General features: G+C 47.5%; 1 protein-coding gene across 12 annotated transcripts in view; it reads right to left on the minus strand.

The window, feature by feature from the left end:
- Positions 1–19975, minus strand: part of HTR4 (5-hydroxytryptamine receptor 4) — a 98050-nt gene that overhangs the window by 49918 nt on the left and 28157 nt on the right. For 4 of the 12 annotated variants that reach the window (XM_035902451.1, XM_035902450.1, XM_035902449.1 and 1 more), the window contains 3 exons: positions 9993–10146; positions 6885–7453; positions 3435–5861 (listed from right to left, as the gene is read on the minus strand). In XM_035902451.1, coding sequence (XP_035758344.1) covers positions 5378–5861; positions 6885–7453; positions 9993–10146 — 1207 coding nt within the window. In that variant the 3' untranslated portion in view covers positions 3435–5377. The other 8 variants (XM_035902455.1, XM_035902456.1, XM_035902454.1 and 5 more) reach the window with 5 other exon arrangements.

A 19975-nucleotide genomic window follows, 5' to 3' on the forward strand; every position in this document is an offset into this window, starting at 1 on the left:
GCCCCACTGCGGCACCAGCCCATGGGTGCTGCTGCGGAGGAGCGGCGAGAGCCGCCGGGGTTTTCCAGCCCCCGGCAGCAAGTGTGTTACTCTGCCTCGGGAAGCTCTGCGGTCTCTGCAGCTGTCTTAGTGCCTACGGAAGGACAAGAGATAAGAGGAACAGGAGGAGGCAGAACAGGAGGAGATTTTTTTTTACTTGTAAACCCAAATCCTCGAGAGAGACTTGAGAGTTTCATCAGCAAGCTGCTCTGAGTAACTAACCTCTGTTTCCTGAGTCAAGCCGCAACGGCTGCCCACAAAATCCCACCTTCGCAGGTGGGACGGGGTTGCTGCTCCAGCTGTGCCCTATGAACGCAAGGGAAATGACCCACGCTGGGCACTGAACCTGCTGCGTGATTCAGCCCATGCCCCTGCCTGGGTGCAGAGAAACCAGAGCACTCTTTCACCCATCTTGTGAAGCCATTTCTGAGCCTGGGAGCTTGGAAACAGCCGGAGGATTTGTAACACCACAGCCACTAAATGCGCCCGTTCCCCTGAAGGCGACTCTGCAGGAGAAGGGGACAGTGCGTGGTGGCACAGGGACACTTGTCCAGCCAGGATTTGACCTGTGAGGAGGTGACTGAGCGCCGATGGAGTTAATGACCTTGTGAAAGTAAAGCTGTCGAAAAGGCATGGTCATTCAAAAATCATCTTTGAAAAGATGCAAACTGCTTTGATTCCACAGCAGCGGGCACCTGGGCACCCTGATGTGTATTTGCTGCAGGCAGCACCCAGGCTGCCGCTCAGGCAGGGGTGTCCTCTGTGTCGGGGCGTCCGGGAGACCCCCAGGAGCAAGGGGAGATGGGGCTCTGAGCTGGCAGCCTTGCAAAGCCAGGAGGGGTCAGGATGGCTGCTGGTCTTTGTGAAAAGCTCCCTTGTTAACAGATGGGGGAAAGTCTCTTGAACTTACTCACTGTTTTAAAGCTGCACAAAGTAACACAATGCCATCAGCCCGTCCGTCCTGTCTGTCCATAGGGGCCTCTAGCCCAAAGTCTCCTCTGCTCCTGACCAGGAAAAGGCAAGGAGAAAGGAAGAGCGCCTGCCTTCGCCTTTACGGACTGGAAGTGGCAACACAAAGCTAAACCCAGGTGCAAATCCCTCCTCAAGCCCTGACCCTCCTGCCAATCCCGGGCCAAACCCCTGCACAGGAGGGTCTGGCTGCGCAGGGGCAGTGGGTGCACTGGGCACCCGTGGAGCTCCCCTCGCTGTGCAGGCACTGCTGGCACTGCTATGGGTCTCCCCTCAAATTACAGCAGGCATTTCACAGCACGCATGTGCTGGGACGGGCTTCCAGCTCAGAGCGGGGTCAGTTCCATGTGGGAGGAGGGATGTGTAGGGGACTGAGCCGTGGGACAGGCCACCCCCATGCACTCCCATTGGGGAAGCATCGCCAATAGGCACACATCACTTCTTCCTTCACTCCACGGCAGCTCTGACCTTCTCTTCCCTACAACCAGGGTGGATTTATTTATATTCCAACAGACCTGTAAGCTGTGGAGTTGCTAAACTTCTAAAAGCCGGAGACCCGAGTTGCTGCGTTGCCTGTTCCAGCAGCAGCAGGGAATCACCGGGGCTTGCCGCAGTTCAGGAGATTTACTGGCAGAATTACTCATGTTCCCTATAGGGACCAATAAGCCTCCACAGCAGTGCTCTGGCGCTGGGCTCTGGCTGCACGCAATGATTTGCTGCACACATCTGCCAGCACTTGGTGCACCTTCAGAGGGCTGACAGGAGTGTGGGCTGACTGGGTTATTTATTTGATTTTGTATTTATGAAGACAATGAACTTCCAGCCCCCCCAAAGCTGCATGCTGCTTTTTTTTTTCCACTTTGTTTCTCTTGGCTCTTCTAAAAGGAAAATCAGGATGTGTTTTATGTCAGAGAAATAAAATTGGCATCAGCCCTGTCTGAGAAGACCTCTCTGTGATGGAAAATGGGTAAATAAACCACTCACTACAGCTTTCCCTGACGAGACCAATACACTGCACTGTGCTGAACACTGCACTTCTGAGAGGCGACAGGGGATGTACCAAAGCGACCTCCTTGACCCAAACATTCCAGAGTTTGTCTACTCTGATCATTGCTCAATTATATTTTACCCAAAGTCATCTTCTTCACTGTGGCAAAATTTCAGAACTTGTTTTATCCAAGAATTCAGGCAATGATGATCTGGGTTCCCATCCACTTGTGCAGTGTAAGAGTTTAATGATTCATGAAGGCATGAGTTTGTTGTTTTGTGTTGAATAAATACCTACGCAGGAGAAAAGATCGGCAAGCAATATGTTTAAAGGGGAAGACAGCATTTTTCAGATGATTATGGCATTTTGCTTTCAGTCTCATGGTGCACAGAACTCCTGAACACATGCTACAGCCATCCAGAAACCCACATCTATCACAGTTAATTATTGCACTCATTTTTGCCATATGTTAGTTGAGTGCTCATTGTAAATTCTCTTATCCACTCATTATTCAGAATGATTCCCAAGTCCTTTCAATGAATGATATTCCAAACCATAGGTTATTAGAACTATGAATTGCAAATATTTATAATGAATTATACAATTTGTACTGCAACCAGAGAAACAATCCTTTTATATGACATGTGAGTTGCAATCTCAGCCATTGAAAAATGAATAGGGCATGAATTTCGGACCGTAGCTACAGCTGCAGATTTCAATTCACCATTTGTTTGCGTCCTGCCTGAATTTCCCAGTTGATGGCACACATCAGAATTGAAATAGGTGAATATCCAGGGGTAAAGAAAAGAGTTCTGGCAATTCCTACACTTGCAGAAAGCAAACTTGGAAAACAAGCAAACCAAAATATTCTTTCAAAGCTGAATATTTAATTCTAATACTCTTCCCCATCGTACACACAGACCCAGCTCTAACCAAACCCTATCTCCTGGCTGTTCGTGGCACCTTCAAAACATGCTTTGCGCCACGTCTTACCCTGCCCAAGGGATGGGTGTCTCCCACACCAGCTGATGGAGAGTTCAAGAACAAAATGGGTGACAGGAAATCCTTTCCCCATTTTCTGGTTCCTGATTTAGGGATAAAGTGGGGTGTTGCCAGGGGATTAGGAAAGCTGTGGTCACCCTGACACTCGAGCAGTCTGCTCCCTGGCCCCATCACCACTGTGGTTGCACCTGGCCCCAGGTGTGCTGTAAAAAGTCCCTCCCTGCCTGGGGCACCCAGAGCACCAGTCTTCACAGATCACTTGGAAAATAAATTAAAAAAAAAAAAAAGAGAAAGAATGAGAACTGTCTCAGAAGCAGTCTCTCAGTCTGTGTGTGGTGAGGGCATCTGCCGCTTCTCACTGCCGTGTTTTATCACACTCTGCTCCTCCTTCTTCTTTTTTTCCCATTCCTAATATAAATGTGAAAAATCCCCAAATGGGAATGTCAGAACATTTTGACACTGAAGTTATCAGAAGAAAAAAAGAAGAAATGCCTTCCTTCCCTGCAAGGCGCTCTCACAGGTCAGATGCATCCAAGACCAAGAGCCCGAATTTTAATCGTGACAAACCTATCCTTTGCACTTGCAAATGCATCGGTGAGATGATCGTGAGCAAGGACAGAGCGGTTTGGACAGGTAGAGCTGAAGGAAAGTTCAGCTCTACTCAAGATTGGATATAGAGAGGAGTTAGAAATCCCAGTCCTACTGTCAACCCCTCCTGACTCCCTTTGAGGCTAAGTGACTCACGTCAGCTTAATAAAAAATTGCAAATCTCTGCGGTTTCTGGGGGAGGAACTCTTCCCTAGATTCAGCACAAGGGCTGTCCTGCTCTCCTTGCCAGGATACAAAAAAGCAGCTGTAAAATCCCACTCGCACAACCTCCCCATTTGCAGAAGCTCTTGGTTGGGAAGAAACAACTCTGAGGTTGGAAAATAAGCGTGTGAACCAGGTCCAGCCCCTACGCGGCTTCTCAGTTGGGTTGGTACGAAGCCAGGCCATACAAGAAGGTTTCAATATTTCAGCTGCTTGGCACAAACCCCTTGTATTTCCATGCTAGTAAAGCAAATGTATGTTATACCTTCAGAGAACCTGCCTCACTGAATTTCTCTTCCATTCATGCTGATTCCAACCTTTTTTGCACTTAAGAGGGAAGCACTGAAGAAATACAAATTCCTCAAGTGAGGGTAACTGTCCAAAGACTACAGTTAGCTGGTTTTCCTTTAATCCCCGCACTTCTATCACCGTCAGTGCATAATCTGCACCGGGGAAGAAGTCACGCTTTTCTCATCAGTTACAAAGCTGAGGAAAACAGAAAGTAATTGCTCTCTGAAGTGCTGATGTGCAGAGCCACATCCCTCCGGCATGCGGAGGGAGGAGGGGACGTGGCAGCAGGAAGCAAGTGTCTTGTGCAGAGCTGGAGTGATACGGAAAGGCAGGAGATAATCTGAGTTGTGCTTGTAGCACGCTGCAAGAGAGGCAACGTGCTCTTTTCCATAGCAGTACTCATAAAAGCTAGGAGAGGACAAGGTGTCCTGTGCGGGTTTGGATCTTACGGGGCCTTTTGCAATGGTTGTCACATATCTAGATTGACAGGATTGTTATACATTTCCATGAATAACTTGTATGTGGGAAGCAGAGTGATACAAGTGGGAGGGAGAAGCTGGAAATGAGGAAAGCCTGATCTCAGCCCACCAGAGCCTCCCCTGTTGGCTGGGGCAGCCAAGACCATGGTCACCCCTAGCTTTGGAGGGGAGGTGACTCTTCACATTTTCTTTGGCCATCACAGGGAAATCGATATGTTTAAAGACAGTCTCAAAATGAGGAGTTTGTCAGCTCAGGGACACTCAGCACAGAATGAAGGAACCCCCCAGCAGCTCAGCCCTCCTGGAGGTGTGCAGAGCCTCCCTGGTCACTCAGCAGCCTGTCTCCACTGCCCAGCATCCCCAGGGCAGTGCTGGCCTGAGCCTGCCTGTCCCATAGGGCGCAGGTGGGATGATGAGGTCTCACAGCAAGATAACTTAGTGCAAAAGCAGCGAGAGAACTTGGAGACATGAGGAGGCACTGGCATTGCCATCTGCAACACTTGGAAGTCAAACGTCAGCACGGACTGAAGCAATTGACCTTCTGGGCTGATGTGCTCCCTGCCCTCCACATCTCAAACCCACACCTAAGAGAGGCTCCCTGTCGCCTCTCTGCCTTATATATTTAACAAAAAGTTTCTTGTTGCTGTGCTTACTAATCAAAATAGATGCCACCCTCTCTTTCTTTGTGTTTAGGTCACCAGGCTGGTCCTGTGGGGAAAGCATGAAGCCTTCCCGGTTGGCCAGGAGCTGGAGTGAGCCCTCCCTCCCCTTCCCCCATGCAGGGACACCTTTCCAGCGTTCACAGCTCCCCAGCCAGAGGCACCGGCTTGTTCGCTGCGGGATGGCACGCTGCTCCAGCAAGGGCTGCCCCCTCAGTACTCCCAACTGCAGCAGAGGAGCATCTGGCTTCTCCGCAGGAGCACAGCTCCAATAGAAATACAGGCTGAGCATGGCACACATCCATCCCGTTGCTCTGGGACCATAGCTCCCAAACAGTTTTTAATAAACAGAAGATAAATATGTTGTAATATAATTCGTGACTTCTTAAACAGCTTGAGAGGTCTGTCTCAAGGTTGTGACAAGCCCTGCCCCATCTCCCATCCGTTATACGGCTCAGGACTCTCTCCAAAACTTCAGAGATCATTGCAGAAGGGAGCCTGGGGCAAACCAGCAGATCAAACAGCTGGGAAGTGCTCAGGGTCTGATTTAGACTCCAGATGGATTCAGCTCTCAGCACAAATATGGTTACCAAGTCTTCATCTGCGTAAGAGCCATGAGTCCATCTACCAAAAGAACCAAATCTCCTCTAGACAGTTGCATAGAAACCCCTATGGGTTTTTTTTCAGAGATTGCAGTTTGTTCTGACATTACAGGAGATAATTGTTCTTCCCCGCCTTTCTCCCATGCTCTGCCTCCCACCTCTCCGCTCGATGAGGAGAAGACAGCAGAGGGTTCCCCATACCACAGAGCCCCCCAAACCCCTCTGTACCCCACAGTGCACAGCCCACACACTCTTGCAGTGAACACACTGTGGTACTCAGGGAAGGAGGGGGGGGGGGGGGGGGTGTGAGGGGGGGGGGGGGGGGTGAGGTGTGGGGTTCAGACTCACTGGGACCCCAAACTGCCAACCATCAGGACTATGTCCTGTAGCCCATGTGAGGCATGCTCAGCTCCCAGGGCTCCCGCAGAGCTGGGTGCCGCTGCCTTGTGCAGGGGCAAGCTGTGACTGGGTTACAGCAAAAGGCAGACACCCCAGCGTTTTCTGAGCTGCTAAAACACAATGGCAAGTATCCCCCCTCCCCCCAGCAGCCATGGAAGCACCCCAGCAGGGTCAAGGCATTTGGGGAAGTTCATCCTTTGCCTTTCATTACTTCAGAAGATGTAGCACTGGCTGGTGAGGCTACAAAGGCAGAACCTGAGAAGGGGCAATGGGGGTCATGATCCCTTTACTAGAGAAGACAGAGTAGGCAGCATCCCTCAAGGTGCTTCTTGTGAAGCCAGGTTGCTCCCCTCCAACCAGACAGCAGGGCTTGCCAAAATGCATACATGACTTCTACATTCTCCCAACTCTTTCCTGAACACACCTCTGGAGAAACTGCGCATGCCAACACTTATCTGTTATCTACAAACCCATTTTTCTTGAGCATCCCAAGGATTTATAGGTGCTTCCCTTGTCCCCTCCCTTTTTAAACAGTTAATCCATCAGATATTTCAAATGCAAAGCAAAACCAATCCTTTATGAAAACTCTAGATAAGCACTCTTTCTAGCGACTCCAGGCATTTTGCAGCATCTGAGAAACACTCACCTTAGTACATGAGTCGATCCATTTATTGTGGTGGTAGAACAGGGGACTGTCTGCCCCAAGATGGAAGGCCTTCGGTATCGCTCATCACCACAGCACAGGATGATGAGGAAGGCACGTCTGAAAGACTTGTTCAGGAAAGCGTAGAGGAAAGGGTTCAACCCTGAATTGATGTAGCCCAGCCACAGGAAAGCCGTCCACAGCTTCCCTGGCACCGTGTAGTTTATGAAAGGGTCCACTATGTTTGTGATAAAGAAGGGGGCCCAGCACAGGCAGAAACACCCCATGATGATGCACAGGGTCTTGGCAGCTTTGGTCTCAGTCTTCATGCGGTGCGTGCTGTGCTGGTCCGGGTGGTGCTGCCGGCCGTCGGTGGGGGCCCCTGCACGCTGCAGCACCCGGATCTGGCGGGCGTGCTCCCTGGCTGTGACGTAGATGCGGTAGTAGGCCAGCACCATCAGGAAGAAGGGAATGTAGAAGGCCACCACAGAGCAGGTAATGGCATATGGCTTGTTGACCATGAATATGCAGTAAGTGGAGTTGGAAGCCTTGTTGAACTGCCTTTGCTGAATCTGGGACAGGGGGAGGAAGGACAAGGACAAAGAAAAGAAGTTCAGGGCTGCTCCTCCAATACCAGCAGCCTGTTTGCCAGGACACCTCACCACCGCTTTCCAATTCTCTTTCTTCCCTCCCCTCTCCCGTCCGCAGGTCCTGCCTTACCCACTGCTGCCTCTCCCGCCTGTGCTTGCACCATGGGCTCTCTGGCCCCGCTGGCCCCCAGGTCTGCAGGACCAACCCACGTTGTGGCTCCAGCATCCTAGAGCATGCCTCAACCCGGCCAGTGAAAATCAGCCTCACTCCCCAGTTCAGACGCAGAGAAAGGGAATAACTTCACTTAAGGGACTAACTGAAGGGAATAACTTCACTTTGTGTCAATGCTTTTTTGCAGTGCTCACTGCTCTGTTCATCAGCATGTGGTTTTACACTGAGGATGCACAAGTTTCGCCCAGCTGAGTCCCACAGGGGCACTGGAGAAGGACCAGATGGCCCCTACCCGGGGGGCAGCTGCAGGCTGGGGGTGGCATGGAGCTTCCCAGGCACAAGGGCTGGGGGCAGCAGCCCGAGCAGGAGAAGTCTGCAGACTGAGCTCCTACGCTGAGGTCTGGTCGATGACTTGTGATGGAAACAGAGACAGCAGAGGAAGAAAGGGGTCTTGCACGTGAGTTTGGGGAGCAGGGGGCATAACTGGGAGAGACAGGATTTCTCTGAGGCTATTCTTGTTTCAAAACAATGTCACGTCAGGTCCATCGGGCCCCTAGTTTCTGGTGAGAGAATAACCCTGTTTCCTATTTAAAACTATAATATTTAAAAATTATTAAATTATTTATTTATTTACATGTATTAATTAAAATTATTTATTTGAATAATTTATTTAATAATTTATAAATCGGGCAAGTAAGGAAGTTTACCTCTAAAATAAGCTATGAAGCATTTTCACTAGGTGGTGTTTGAGCCTTGCACTACCCCTCAGCACGCAGCTACTGAAATGGGCAGGGTGAATGCCAGCACGTTACAAGAAAGGGCTGGGGGGCAGCTGCAGGCTGGGGGTGGCATGGAGCTTCCCAGGCACAAGGGCTGGGGGCAGCAGCCCGAGCAGGAGAAGTCTGCAGACTGAGCTCCTACGCTGAGGTCTGGTCGATGACTTGTGATGGAAACAGAGACAGCAGAGGAAGAAAGGGGTCTTGCACGTGAGTTTGGGGAGCAGGGGGCATAACTGGGAGAGACAGGATTTCTCTGAGGCTATTCTTGTTTCAAAACAATGTCACGTCAGGTCCATCGGGCCCCTAGTTTCTGGTGAGAGAATAACCCTGTTTCCTATTTAAAACTATAATATTAAAAAATTATTAAATTATTTATTTATTTACATGTATTAATTAAAATTATTTATTTGAATAATTTATTTAATAATTTATAAATCGGGCAAGTAAGGAAGTTTACCTCTAAAATAAGCTATGAAGCATTTTCACTAGGTGGTGTTTGAGCCTTGCACTACCCCTCAGCACGCAGCTACTGAAATGGGCAGGGTGAATGCCAGCACGTTACAAGAAAGGGCAGGGCTTGCACTGGTGTTTAGAAACTCTGGTGCAGACAGGTGGGAGTCAAGTCTTTTCTGAAAAGGTGGGGGCAAAAAAATCAGTGGAAGACATCAGATAGCTGACGTGGTTTGTTAAATAAACAAAACACGCCTCCCTTTTCTACCAGCTGCATGTCCTAAGGGTGCTTGTCTGGAAGCAATTTTGGCTTTATCGCCTTGTCTAGAGGCTTGGCAGCATTCACCTGTTATTCTCCATGAGCCAAAAAGTATTCATATCTCCTTGACTGAGACTTGGCATAGAAGATGCCGCATCTCTTTAAACAAGCTCTTCTAAATAAGGTGTTTTCACAGTTTGCCATTTTTTACTTCCCACATCTCCACATTGGAAGGAGAGCAGGTTTGCAGCTCTTAACTCCTTGCCCTGCAAACAGGATCCTGCAAGTGAAGCCAGACTGCGGTGGGAAAACTGACTCCTGCCGAAATAACTCGCATGGGGGAACTTCATCTTCTCCCCCATCTGCAAGGCTCACACCCAAGACAGGGGATATTGATGGGACTGGCCCAAAGCATCATCCCTTCTGGAGGAGTCTCCGTTTCCCAGCTCTCCAAACATCGCTAGCACGACCAGGAAGGACCCTCGGGCTCAGCTGGCGGTGGCCAGCACTCCCCAAGAGCTGCAGGGGCCAGGAGGAACTGAGGACTCCCGAGGTGCCCATTGGGAGCCAGCTGGGGCTTGGCGGGTTTTCAAAGGACTACTCACTGAACTGATGAGCAGATGCAGGTAAAATCCTCTCCCAGAGCCACCACTGTCTTTGTGACAGTCCTTCCAGGACAGGGTCATTTCAAACCCCCTTAAAGACACCCTCCAGAAATTGAGCAGCCCCTGTGCATCGATAATAAGAAGTCTCTCCTTTTGCTTCTCTTGCCTTCTTTTCTCTGAATACTGCTTTTTAAAGAAGAATATACAGCACCGAATATATTTGATACCAGGTTGGTGTACCTCCTGAGCTACTCACCAGATCAATGATGCCAATGCTATTCCAGCCTTGCATGATAGGGAGGAAAGAAATAAATGTTGGGATTACCCAGCACCCTCCAAGCATTACAGCGATGCGCAATGGAGTCATCTTGTTCCTGTAAACCAGAGGCTGGCAGCAGATAGCATAGTACCTGCAAGGAGAAAAGGAGAGAAGAACCATCATCAAAGGAGACTTCCAGGTCTTAAAAAAAACCCCAACCTGTAAAGCATTTTCTCCAGCTTGTTTCTCCTGCCTTTCAAAATAGAGAAAAAAAAATGAGCCTATTGCCTATTTCCATTGACTGCCTCTCACACAAGGAGCTCGGGGTATTTTCACGGTATGAGTAAATAAGGTTTCACAGTGCCTTGCAGGGGAAAGCCAGTATTTTCTGTTTTCCATCTAGGGAAAAGGCACCGACTGCTGCTGTGGTGTGCCTGAGGCCACAGAGCAAGGGAGTGACTTCATGCTCAGCCCCCGCCATGCGCTCAGTCACAAAGCTGCCTGCACCCTCCTTACCATGATGAATCTTAAGGGTGGAAGTCACGAGGACGGAGCCAGACTGCAGTGGTGCCCAGAGACAGGACAAGGGGCAATGGGCACAAAGTGAAATAGAAGAGGTTTCAGTTGAATATGAGGAAAAACTTCTTTACTTTGAGGGTGACAGAGCACTGGAACAGGCTGCCCAGCGGGGTTGTGGCGTCTCCTTCTCTGGAGATATTCAAAGCCCGCCTGGACACTGTCCTGTGCAACCTGCTCTGGGTGACCCTGCTTTAGCAGGGGGGTTGGACTGGATGATCCCCCCAGGTCCCTTCCAACCCTTGCCATTCTGGGATTCTGTAATTCTGGGATGAAGAGCCTACCTTCTTCCATTTAGCCCTAACAGAGGGTTGGGGTTTTCCTAACTGCAATGGACATTTATTTTGACAAGACTGCAAAAGCTGTTATTGTAAATTAACAAAGTGTTTCAAAGCTGTGAAAATGTCAGTAAAATGAAGCGTGTTTTTCCATAACCAAGCTCCCTTTCTACCCCCTAGGAATGAGCCTCTTGTCTGGCTGGCTTTAACCTACTTCCACCAGCACAGGGCAAATGTCTGCATGGGGCTTCTAGTCCTCCCACAATCAAGGGGACACCCTCCTTTCTCCTCCTGATCGATCCAACAAATTTGTAGTAAAACAGGTCCCTGCTCTTAAAACAACAACTAGCTGTGAACTAAAAATGTCTTCTCAAAAAGATGCAAAATCAACTCTTCCATCTGTCTGGTCCCTGTGCTACCCACCCGCTAGCAGATTTCTATGTCAGGAAGGGGTATCAAACCTAAAACTGAAACCTCTTTGCTCTGAAATGAATACAGGCCCATTAGCACAGCAGATCAGCAACCATATAATCCTAGTGCGGATTTTTGGTGGTCCTGACCTGACAGTCTTCCCCAGGTTCCCAGTGAAGTGTTTTTGATCTTTAGAGTTTTGGATTTCAGCACACGTTGCAGAGATGGGCCAGTACTGATGTCCCCCCTGCTGCGACAGGGAACTAAGGTACAGAGACAGAAGAAGTGCCCACAGATTTTCAGGTCTTCTAAATAACGAAATATATCATTCACCTATGTGCCCAATGAATATATTTTCTTAGTGAATTAATAATGATCATCTAGTAGATGTAGTTTCCAGATTTGCTAAGCACAGAAATTATGCAATATGGTGCCCCATAGGATATGAGCACAGCACTGAAGAAGTGGCCACAGTTTCAAAAACTATAAAGGGAATGACCTCGGTCAAGATATTTTTTGAGTCAAGCCTTACATCAAGGCAGAATGTGTACATACAGGGAGCCTCACTGCTGAATGCCTATAAAAGTCGATTTTATGAGGTCAGTAGAACCATGAATTAAAGATATTAAATTAGCAAACACACACTAAAGCTGGACCACTAACCTGAGAAGCCTGCAGTGCATTAAAATAAGACATATGCGAATGCACACATACACATGGTTTACGTGTATGTATTAGAGAGAAGTCCTTGAGGTACACAATTTACTTCATCAAGATACAAGTGGGAACCAAAAGATTTGTGCTAAACAGGTATAAAGATCTAAGAATTTCCAAATTTTCTTAAGACTTTTTTTAGAAGTCATGTGGAGTCAACTGAATTGCTTTATTTTGATAAAATCAGATGATCTATTCCACACAAAGGGTTGAAATAATATCAAAGTGTCAAAAGAAAACATTTTTTAAAAGTCTCTTTGAAACGAGATTCAAAATGTCACAGGGGAAAAATGTTGAAGCAAGCATTCAACTATTTCAATTTGATCATTTCTACATTCTCTTCTGGTTTCGTGTGTGCATGAAAATCAGCCTGTGCCTCTGAAAAGCTTCACTGTCAAAGAAAGGGCTCGTTTGGCAGGAGCTGTTCTTGTAGAACACTGGGTGAAACGTTCCTCTCCTGGAGCTGATGCTAACAGCCGCGGCACTCGTCGGCTCTGGTTCCCAGCCCCACTAACACGGCCCTCACGGCCCTCCCATGAGGGAGAAGGAGAAGCTGAATAATTTACAGGAACAGGATTTACTTAGTTTTGGAGCTTGCCTTCATTGGATCACGAGTCGAACAAGCGAGGGTACCCAGCCTCGAAGATATGCAAAACTCAACTGGGTATGGCCCTGAGGGACCTAATGAAGGGCCAATAGCTTTAAGTTTGAGTCTGGCCCTGCTTTGAGAGGAGGGCTGGATCAGAGACCTCCAGAGGTCCTTTCCAGCCTACATTTTTCTGAGTCTATCCGATAGTGAGGACCCATCATGGCCAGATTTCAATATCTTAATGATTTCAGAGGACACAATAAATATTTCCTTTGTTCCTCAGATAAGTACCCTCCTCATGACAGCCACAGTGAGTTGTGTAACATTCTCCTGTGTTACTAGAGTTTATGGTGTTTGGATTTCCCCCTGCTCTCCAGATTTCCTTCCCCCAAGAAATAAGCTGACCTTTGACTTCAAACAGGTATTTTCAGTAATGTTTTTGGCTGCTTATTAGGACAGATGGTGCTTCTCTTGGCATAATATGCAACTGCTCTTCTGACTCAAAACACAGGGGAGATATACCTGGCGTATTTAATTGTTTACTATCTGAGAGACGCCTACTGGAAAGGGCTGCCCAGTGCTGGACAGCAAAGGATTCCTGTGACATGCCTGACGGCAAGTTACTGCGAGTCACAAGAGACCACATGTATTTGCAGAAAGGGCAAAAAAAGAAATTCAATGCATAAATGGGAAAGAACAGCAGAGACACCAGCTCCCATTTCACGAGTTGAATATGCAAACAGAAAAGGAAAACCACAATACATTGCTAATTAACTACAGCAGGAAAACAATTCCAAGCAGTTTGAGTTATTACATTTCTGCACTTCTCTCTCTGCTGCAGCTGACAGCATTACACTGACTTGTACACGCTATTAAAGGCCATTAGAGTAAAAAATATGCCTGTAAAAATGACATCTTAAGCTCTCGTATTTCTTCCCTCCCAGTGATTCAGCAGCAATTTTCCTCCACTTACATGTCAAAAGATTATATATATATATATTTTTTTTTTTTTTTCTAACTGCTGCTACTGTGACTTCCCTTGTGTTCAGCAAGTGGAGCTGGGTTCCTCCTGCCCTACACCGTGATCGGTAACAAGGTTCCGCACTCAGAGCGCGGGTGACAATTTTGCTGATGGCGAGGGACGCAGAGAAGCACACCGTCCACTTTTCCATAGCTCAGCTGGATTTCCATTCAATGGCCCAGAGAGTCAGATAATAGAAATCTGTGTATGTTAACAGAAGTCATTGAAGTCACACCAATTTTTGCAGTAGCTGGTGATTTGATGTATGTGATCGTTTGGCCATTTAAGCAGCTATTTATTCACTGAGAGAAAAGTAATTATATCTCTAAGATTATCAATAGTTTTAGTCAAAAGCTGAAATAAAGACATTTTCTTATTCTACATTTCTGCTTCCTTTCAAGCTAGAGCTGTTTTCCTGTGCTCATAAAGAATATCCATTATGCACTGGTATGACAGTGTGATGGATGACTATAAAAGGTAATACATACACATGATAAATACCATGTCCAAGTTTAATTAAATATTAATTCTTGCTATTATCAGCCAAGACCCATGTTTCTGCAGTTTCTTGAAAATGTTAACTTCCCTGTTACCTACAGCAGAGCAGATGATGCGAAACACATCCTCTCCTCCGCCTCTGTTATGACATTCTTTGTTGAAGGGGAAATACAAGAATCCTGTCCTGGAGCTATAGATCTTCCAGGTAGCTCCATAAAGCAAAGGTTATTATAAATACTTTTCCTTTCCCACATCAGATATTTGCCACATGAATGAATCAAGCGCTGACATTTTACAGATGGCTCAAAAGAAAAAATCCATAGCTCTTACGGCCACTGGAGATATGTCCAGCTACCAAGGCTTTCTGACCTGCCCAGCCTCACTTGGTGACTCCGAGAAACACTGCAGGGGCCAGATTCTGTCTTGAGGAACACGAATGCAATGCTCCCTGGTCTTCCAGTGGAAGTTCCAGTGATATGGGGAGGGGGTGGGGGAGGCAATTAGGAACACTCTCCCAGCATCCCAAGGGGATGCAGGTGCACCTCGATGACATTCATGAAAGCTGTAAAAAACACTCAAGGTTCAGTGATTCAGTGCCCCAGTCTTTGGGGCCATTTTTCCTCCATATTCCTACATTCATCACCATCAGGAGCTGCCACAGTCACTTGGAGGAGCCCCCTGTACACAGTGTCTACAAGCTGTTAGAGCAAAATGTTTTATCCTTTCCCAACAAGACTTGCGCCTTGCCTGCCGGTGAGCTCCTCTTTACAGTCAGTGCTACATGTAAAACCAGAAAGTAGATATAAATGCCCGATGAACTGTGCATCAGCAACACATTTGTACCTAGCAGCCTTCAGCACTTTGGGTAGAGAAGACATAATATCACATTCCTCAGCAGCGGGATCGTGGACAGCTTGCCTAATGTTAAACTTGCGTATATGTGAAGACAGGAGATGGCAGATAAGAGGGAAGCTGTGAAGCCAAAGAGAAAATAGACAGAAATGAACTTCAGTTATAATCTTATCTTGTACGACTGAATGCTGAATCTGCTGTGCTGGTCCAAGGCTTTCGTGGAAATTTAAGTCTTGTAAATCATGGGTGTTTGATGTTGCCATTTTGCCTTATGAAAAATCCTACGCAAACACACACTCACGTGCATGCACGCACCTTGCATCATACCCTGCCTCTCCTCCAGGAAAAAAACAGAAAAAAAACCCCGAATTCTTGAAAAGCACATCAACTTTTAAGTGATGACACCTGTAGTTATTACAAGTTTATAGCTTCTAGGTTCTGGGAGACAAGAAAGGCAAGTGGAAGGACTGAGAAGGAGCATTGCATTTCAACACACTGGTGACCTAGATCTGACAGCAACCCAATTTAGCTGTGGTCCATGGCAAGGATGGCTACTTGTAGTAGTGACTATCTGCATACTCATCAAGCACCAACACTATGAGACTCCAGTTGTAACCGGGACCGGTGGTCAAGACTGAGATCAAGGGCCCAAGAATCTAGATAACCAGCTAGGCCAGTAACGTTAGCATGCACTAGTTTCTGTGGTTAAAGAGAAGCAAGCAGCGATACAGCAGCCAGCACATCTGGCCTGGACATCCAAGCGCCTCCTCAAGCCTGTGGTGGTGGAAAAGCTGCCCCGGGCACATCTCCAAGAGCAGTGCTGGTGTCCGCAGCTCCTGCCTCAGGATCAGGGATGCTCTAACCACACCACTGCTCTTCCCTTGCCTTCTGGGCATTACAGAAATATAATTACTTAGCTGCATTAGATAATTCCTTGCCCTTGGAGAAAAATTAAAGTATCCCCCTGGTTTGCAATACAACTTTATTTGAGCTACAGATATGTAGACACTACCCTGAAAGAAGCTCCTTAGATATCAGACAGACAAATACACACCCACCTTTGCTAAACAGACTGATTCTGTGGGTGGCCCACATTTAAAACCATTTGGTGTCATGTGCATGTATAAAATTATATACATACCATATGTTTTACCATCACTGGGGCCAAAATGAGCTGAGGAAAATTTACTGAATACTAATGCTGAATAATTTTTTTACTCCCCTTAAAGAACCTAGAAAAAAGAAGACAAGAGGGTGGGGAAACTGTGGGTGCTATTAGCCCTCTCCCAAAGTTAGGTTGCAGCAACCATGCCCATAGAGGCTCCGTGCCTGTATGTGCCTCCTGAACCGTGCCTTAAACAGCGAAGTGGGACTGATTCGTATCTGATTTCCTGAGGAAAGAGAGGCCAAAGACACGCAGCAGGAGAGAGCCTGACTCCACTAGCTGCCACCACAGGGGACTCTGCTCTTAACCCAACAGCCAGGAGGACACTGAGCCCGGCAGCAGGGCTCCCGGGGGCTGCCACCCTGGGCAGACGGCTCAGGCGCTGAAGATACTGAACGGTATTAATGAAAAACTCTTGCGGGCGACAAGGACATTAATTTCAGAAGCTTCTTCTCCTCACAGGACACAAGTTACATCTAAGGACTTGGCTAGTTTGGAAAATCTCCTTCTTCTTTTTGGAGCTCTACGCTGGCGCGCTCCACAAAACCCCAATCTGAGCGTGGTTTTGCACACTCCTCCTCTCCCTCCGTAAATCCAGACTGGGCCAGAGTCTTCCACTGAACCCTGACCAAGCAACAACGTCTAAGGAGCCAGGATTTCAATTTATTTGTGCCTGTGTGAAATTAAAACAGCACTACGGGCTTTGCTGATATCTCAGTGAAACCAGATTCTGGCCTACCCATAACCAGGTTTTTACTTCTTTTTGGAGAGAACAGCTCTTTCTCTTTACCTTTTTCCCACTGAGCAAATAAGCTATGGTCTCTGACTGTGCCAAATAAAACAAAGTTATGCATCGCTGGTCCAGAAAAAAAAAAAAGTCCTAAAATGATTATATCTAACAAAATTAAATTCTTATTAGAAAAACAACGGCCTGCTGGTGTTGAGATAATTACACTGAGAAAAATGCTAAAGAGAACAGTTAATTGGAACTGGATAAATTTAGCTGGTAATACAAACAAACGTATGTTGCCAAACAGAGATAGAGGGCTCCTTCATGGCCCCTGTGTGGGTCGGGGCGTGTGGAGGGTTACTGGAAGCAACAGTAGCAAAATAAATGACCACATTTCTAGAGAGTTTGTAAAGATTAATAAAGGACAGTGCATCCCTCAGGCTGTGCCATGACCATCTGCTCCATTATTTTTCTTAATGCTCTCGGACCTGAATTCTGCAAATCCCATGTTAGTTTTCTTGCCGAGCCGAGAGCCGATGGGGATAACCCTGCAGTTACGTGTGGCATCTCGCAGTCCTGGTGGACGGTCTCCATTTGCCCTCGCTCAGCCCCTTCCTGTGCTGCCCCCCTGTTCCTCCACCCAAGCACCTAGGAGCTGTACGAGATCAGACGCCTTTCCAGCCGAAAGGGCATGGGGGATTTACAGCCTGGTTCAAAACTATAGCTGGAATTTGTGTCATATAATCAGATTGCTGACTGCCTAATCATTACTTACTGATAGCTATTTAAAACCTAATAAGTCTCCCCACTAATAACCTCCCCCGGCCCCTGGCCAGCCAGCAGATGTTTTGCAGAGCACAGCTGGGCACAGCTGCTTTCTCCCTGTCCTTGAGAAAGACATGGTGCTCCCAACCTCGAGCCCCACCATGGCCCGAGAATCCTTTGGAGAGCCGGTCGACCCCGCTGCACCTCGGCTGTGTGGCTCTAACACCAAGCAAAAGAGACGAGCACGGAGAGCGATGTGCTGCGGCATCCAAAAAGAGGGGGCAGGAGGCAAGGGCGGGCAGAGCCGGCGACCGCCCGAACAAACCAAGCCTCTGCTGTGCCCCCGCACGTGCTCTGCGCACCCTCCCACCCCGTGCAGGGAGAGGGCTGCTTCGGCCAACAGACTGCCACTGCAGGGCACCGGGGTTTGGGCATCTCTAAAACATCATCTCTCTCAAGGGACTGTGCTAATTTGACGTCTGAACAGTGCATTAATGTTAATTAATGTTTGTAAATGGCGCATGGAGCATCTGTCACTCTGGTGCTCCAACACTCTTTGGATACATCTGCTTTGCTTTAGCCTTAGCAGGGGTAATGTGGTATGTTTGAATTCCAGTACAATTAGCGTTGAATATACAAACACAGAGTTAGGTCTGGTTTGTTGCATGTTACATAGCAAACCTGCAAATGTTTTGAACATGCCAGGCAAACAGTGTACCTAGTGCCCAGCAGAGACGTAGGCTTGGAGAAAACCTTCACGGGCTGGGATGCAGCCAGGAGAGCTGGAGGAAGCAGTGAGAGGGTGCGGGATGCTCTGGCTGCATGAAGAGCAGAGGTGCCAGATGTGCATCGAAGCCCAAGAATACCGACATTTAGGACCTGTGTGTTTCCCTGTTGTGGGTTTTTTTTTCCCAAGACTTTGAGAAGTAATTGTATTGCAAATTGTACTGCAAATATTGGAGAAGAAAATTGCCTTTCCTGACAGGTTAACTGTATTTGGAGACTCTACCATAGCCGCTTGGTCTATTTATATGCAGTGCAATTAGTTTTATTGCACAGGCACAAAGAATGGACAGATATACATAAAACATGCAAGAAATAAATAATTCAAGGCTAAATCTTTCTTTTATATCAGAACACCAAAGAGATGATGAAAAAGCATAACCCAGTGACAGCAAAATTTGCATTCAGTGAACCCTGAGGTACCTATGATACCTTGGAAAAACACTTTTTCAGGTGAGAGTGTCTCTAAGTCTCTGCAGCGCTTTGCCCCCTATGCCTGACCAGTAAGATCAGTTTATCCTGGGGCCATTTCTCCAGATTTTCTCAAATGCCTTCGAGAATTAAAGCCTGAATGCTTTTTTTTTTTTTTCAGAGGCAGTAATGGAGTAGATATAAGATATTATCAGATAAAAGTCTTTTCAAGCAACACTTTCTGAGGATGTGGAACAGAATGACTTTCCAAACTGAGTCCTGAGGATTAGATTAACCGCCCGGTTTCTTTAAAAAACCCCCATGGTTGTATGCCCTGAAGTAAAACAGAAGGCAGGAAATATATGAATCACAGAAAAAACACCAGCTAGAAGCAGCATGCTCCCATGAAGTCTGAATGAACAGAAGGGCAACAGCTAGCAAGAATTAAATAAAACCCTGTGAAGGAGGCAGCGCTGGCAGTGCCCGTCCGGCCCAGCTGCCAGGAGGGGTGAAGCAGCAGCGGTGCAGAACAGCTCCACGGTGGGCTGAGTCGTCCGCCCTGCAGAGAAACCCAGGCACTCACCCGCCTGCTCTGATCTTCCCGGGCCATCCACCACTACCTCCTCACCCGGCCCCTCCTCTTAACACTGCTTGGGAGTCACTTCTCACTGAGGAAAACAACCACTCCAAAACAACTAAAAAATGGTCACAGAAAATCAAGTTTCTGCCAGCAACCTTTAAAGCCTAGGTCTGCAGCTTTGCAGACAGGAGGGGAAAAGACAGACATGTTGCTCTTGCTCATGTCAGATGAGTATTTTGAGCTGACCTGAAAGTTGCTTGGAGACGACTGCAGAATACCGCAAAAAATAAACTGGCTGGACATCTTTTCAAATCTCAACTAATGTTTGAACAGGACAAGATATGCTTTGAAAGCCTGTAATCCAAGACCCAAAAGGAAAATGTGGTGCAACAGCTGGAAATTAGGAGGCTTTGCTAGCCTGTTAAATCCTTGCTGTGAACAGCACATGTTGGGATCGCTGCTCATTTGGGCTAGAGATGGTTACTCTGTCAAGTCATTAATCTGTATTAGACTGCGCTGTCAGGTACCCACATTTTAACTACTCTGCACCAGGAGCAGCACAACTTTTTGAGTTCAATCTGCAGCTCATGAGTAAGCACAGGCATTC

This window comes from Egretta garzetta, unplaced genomic scaffold (genome assembly GCF_000687185.1).
Source record: "Egretta garzetta isolate BGI_Z169 unplaced genomic scaffold, ASM68718v1 scaffold209, whole genome shotgun sequence".
Taxonomy (NCBI): Eukaryota; Metazoa; Chordata; class Aves; order Pelecaniformes; family Ardeidae; genus Egretta; species Egretta garzetta.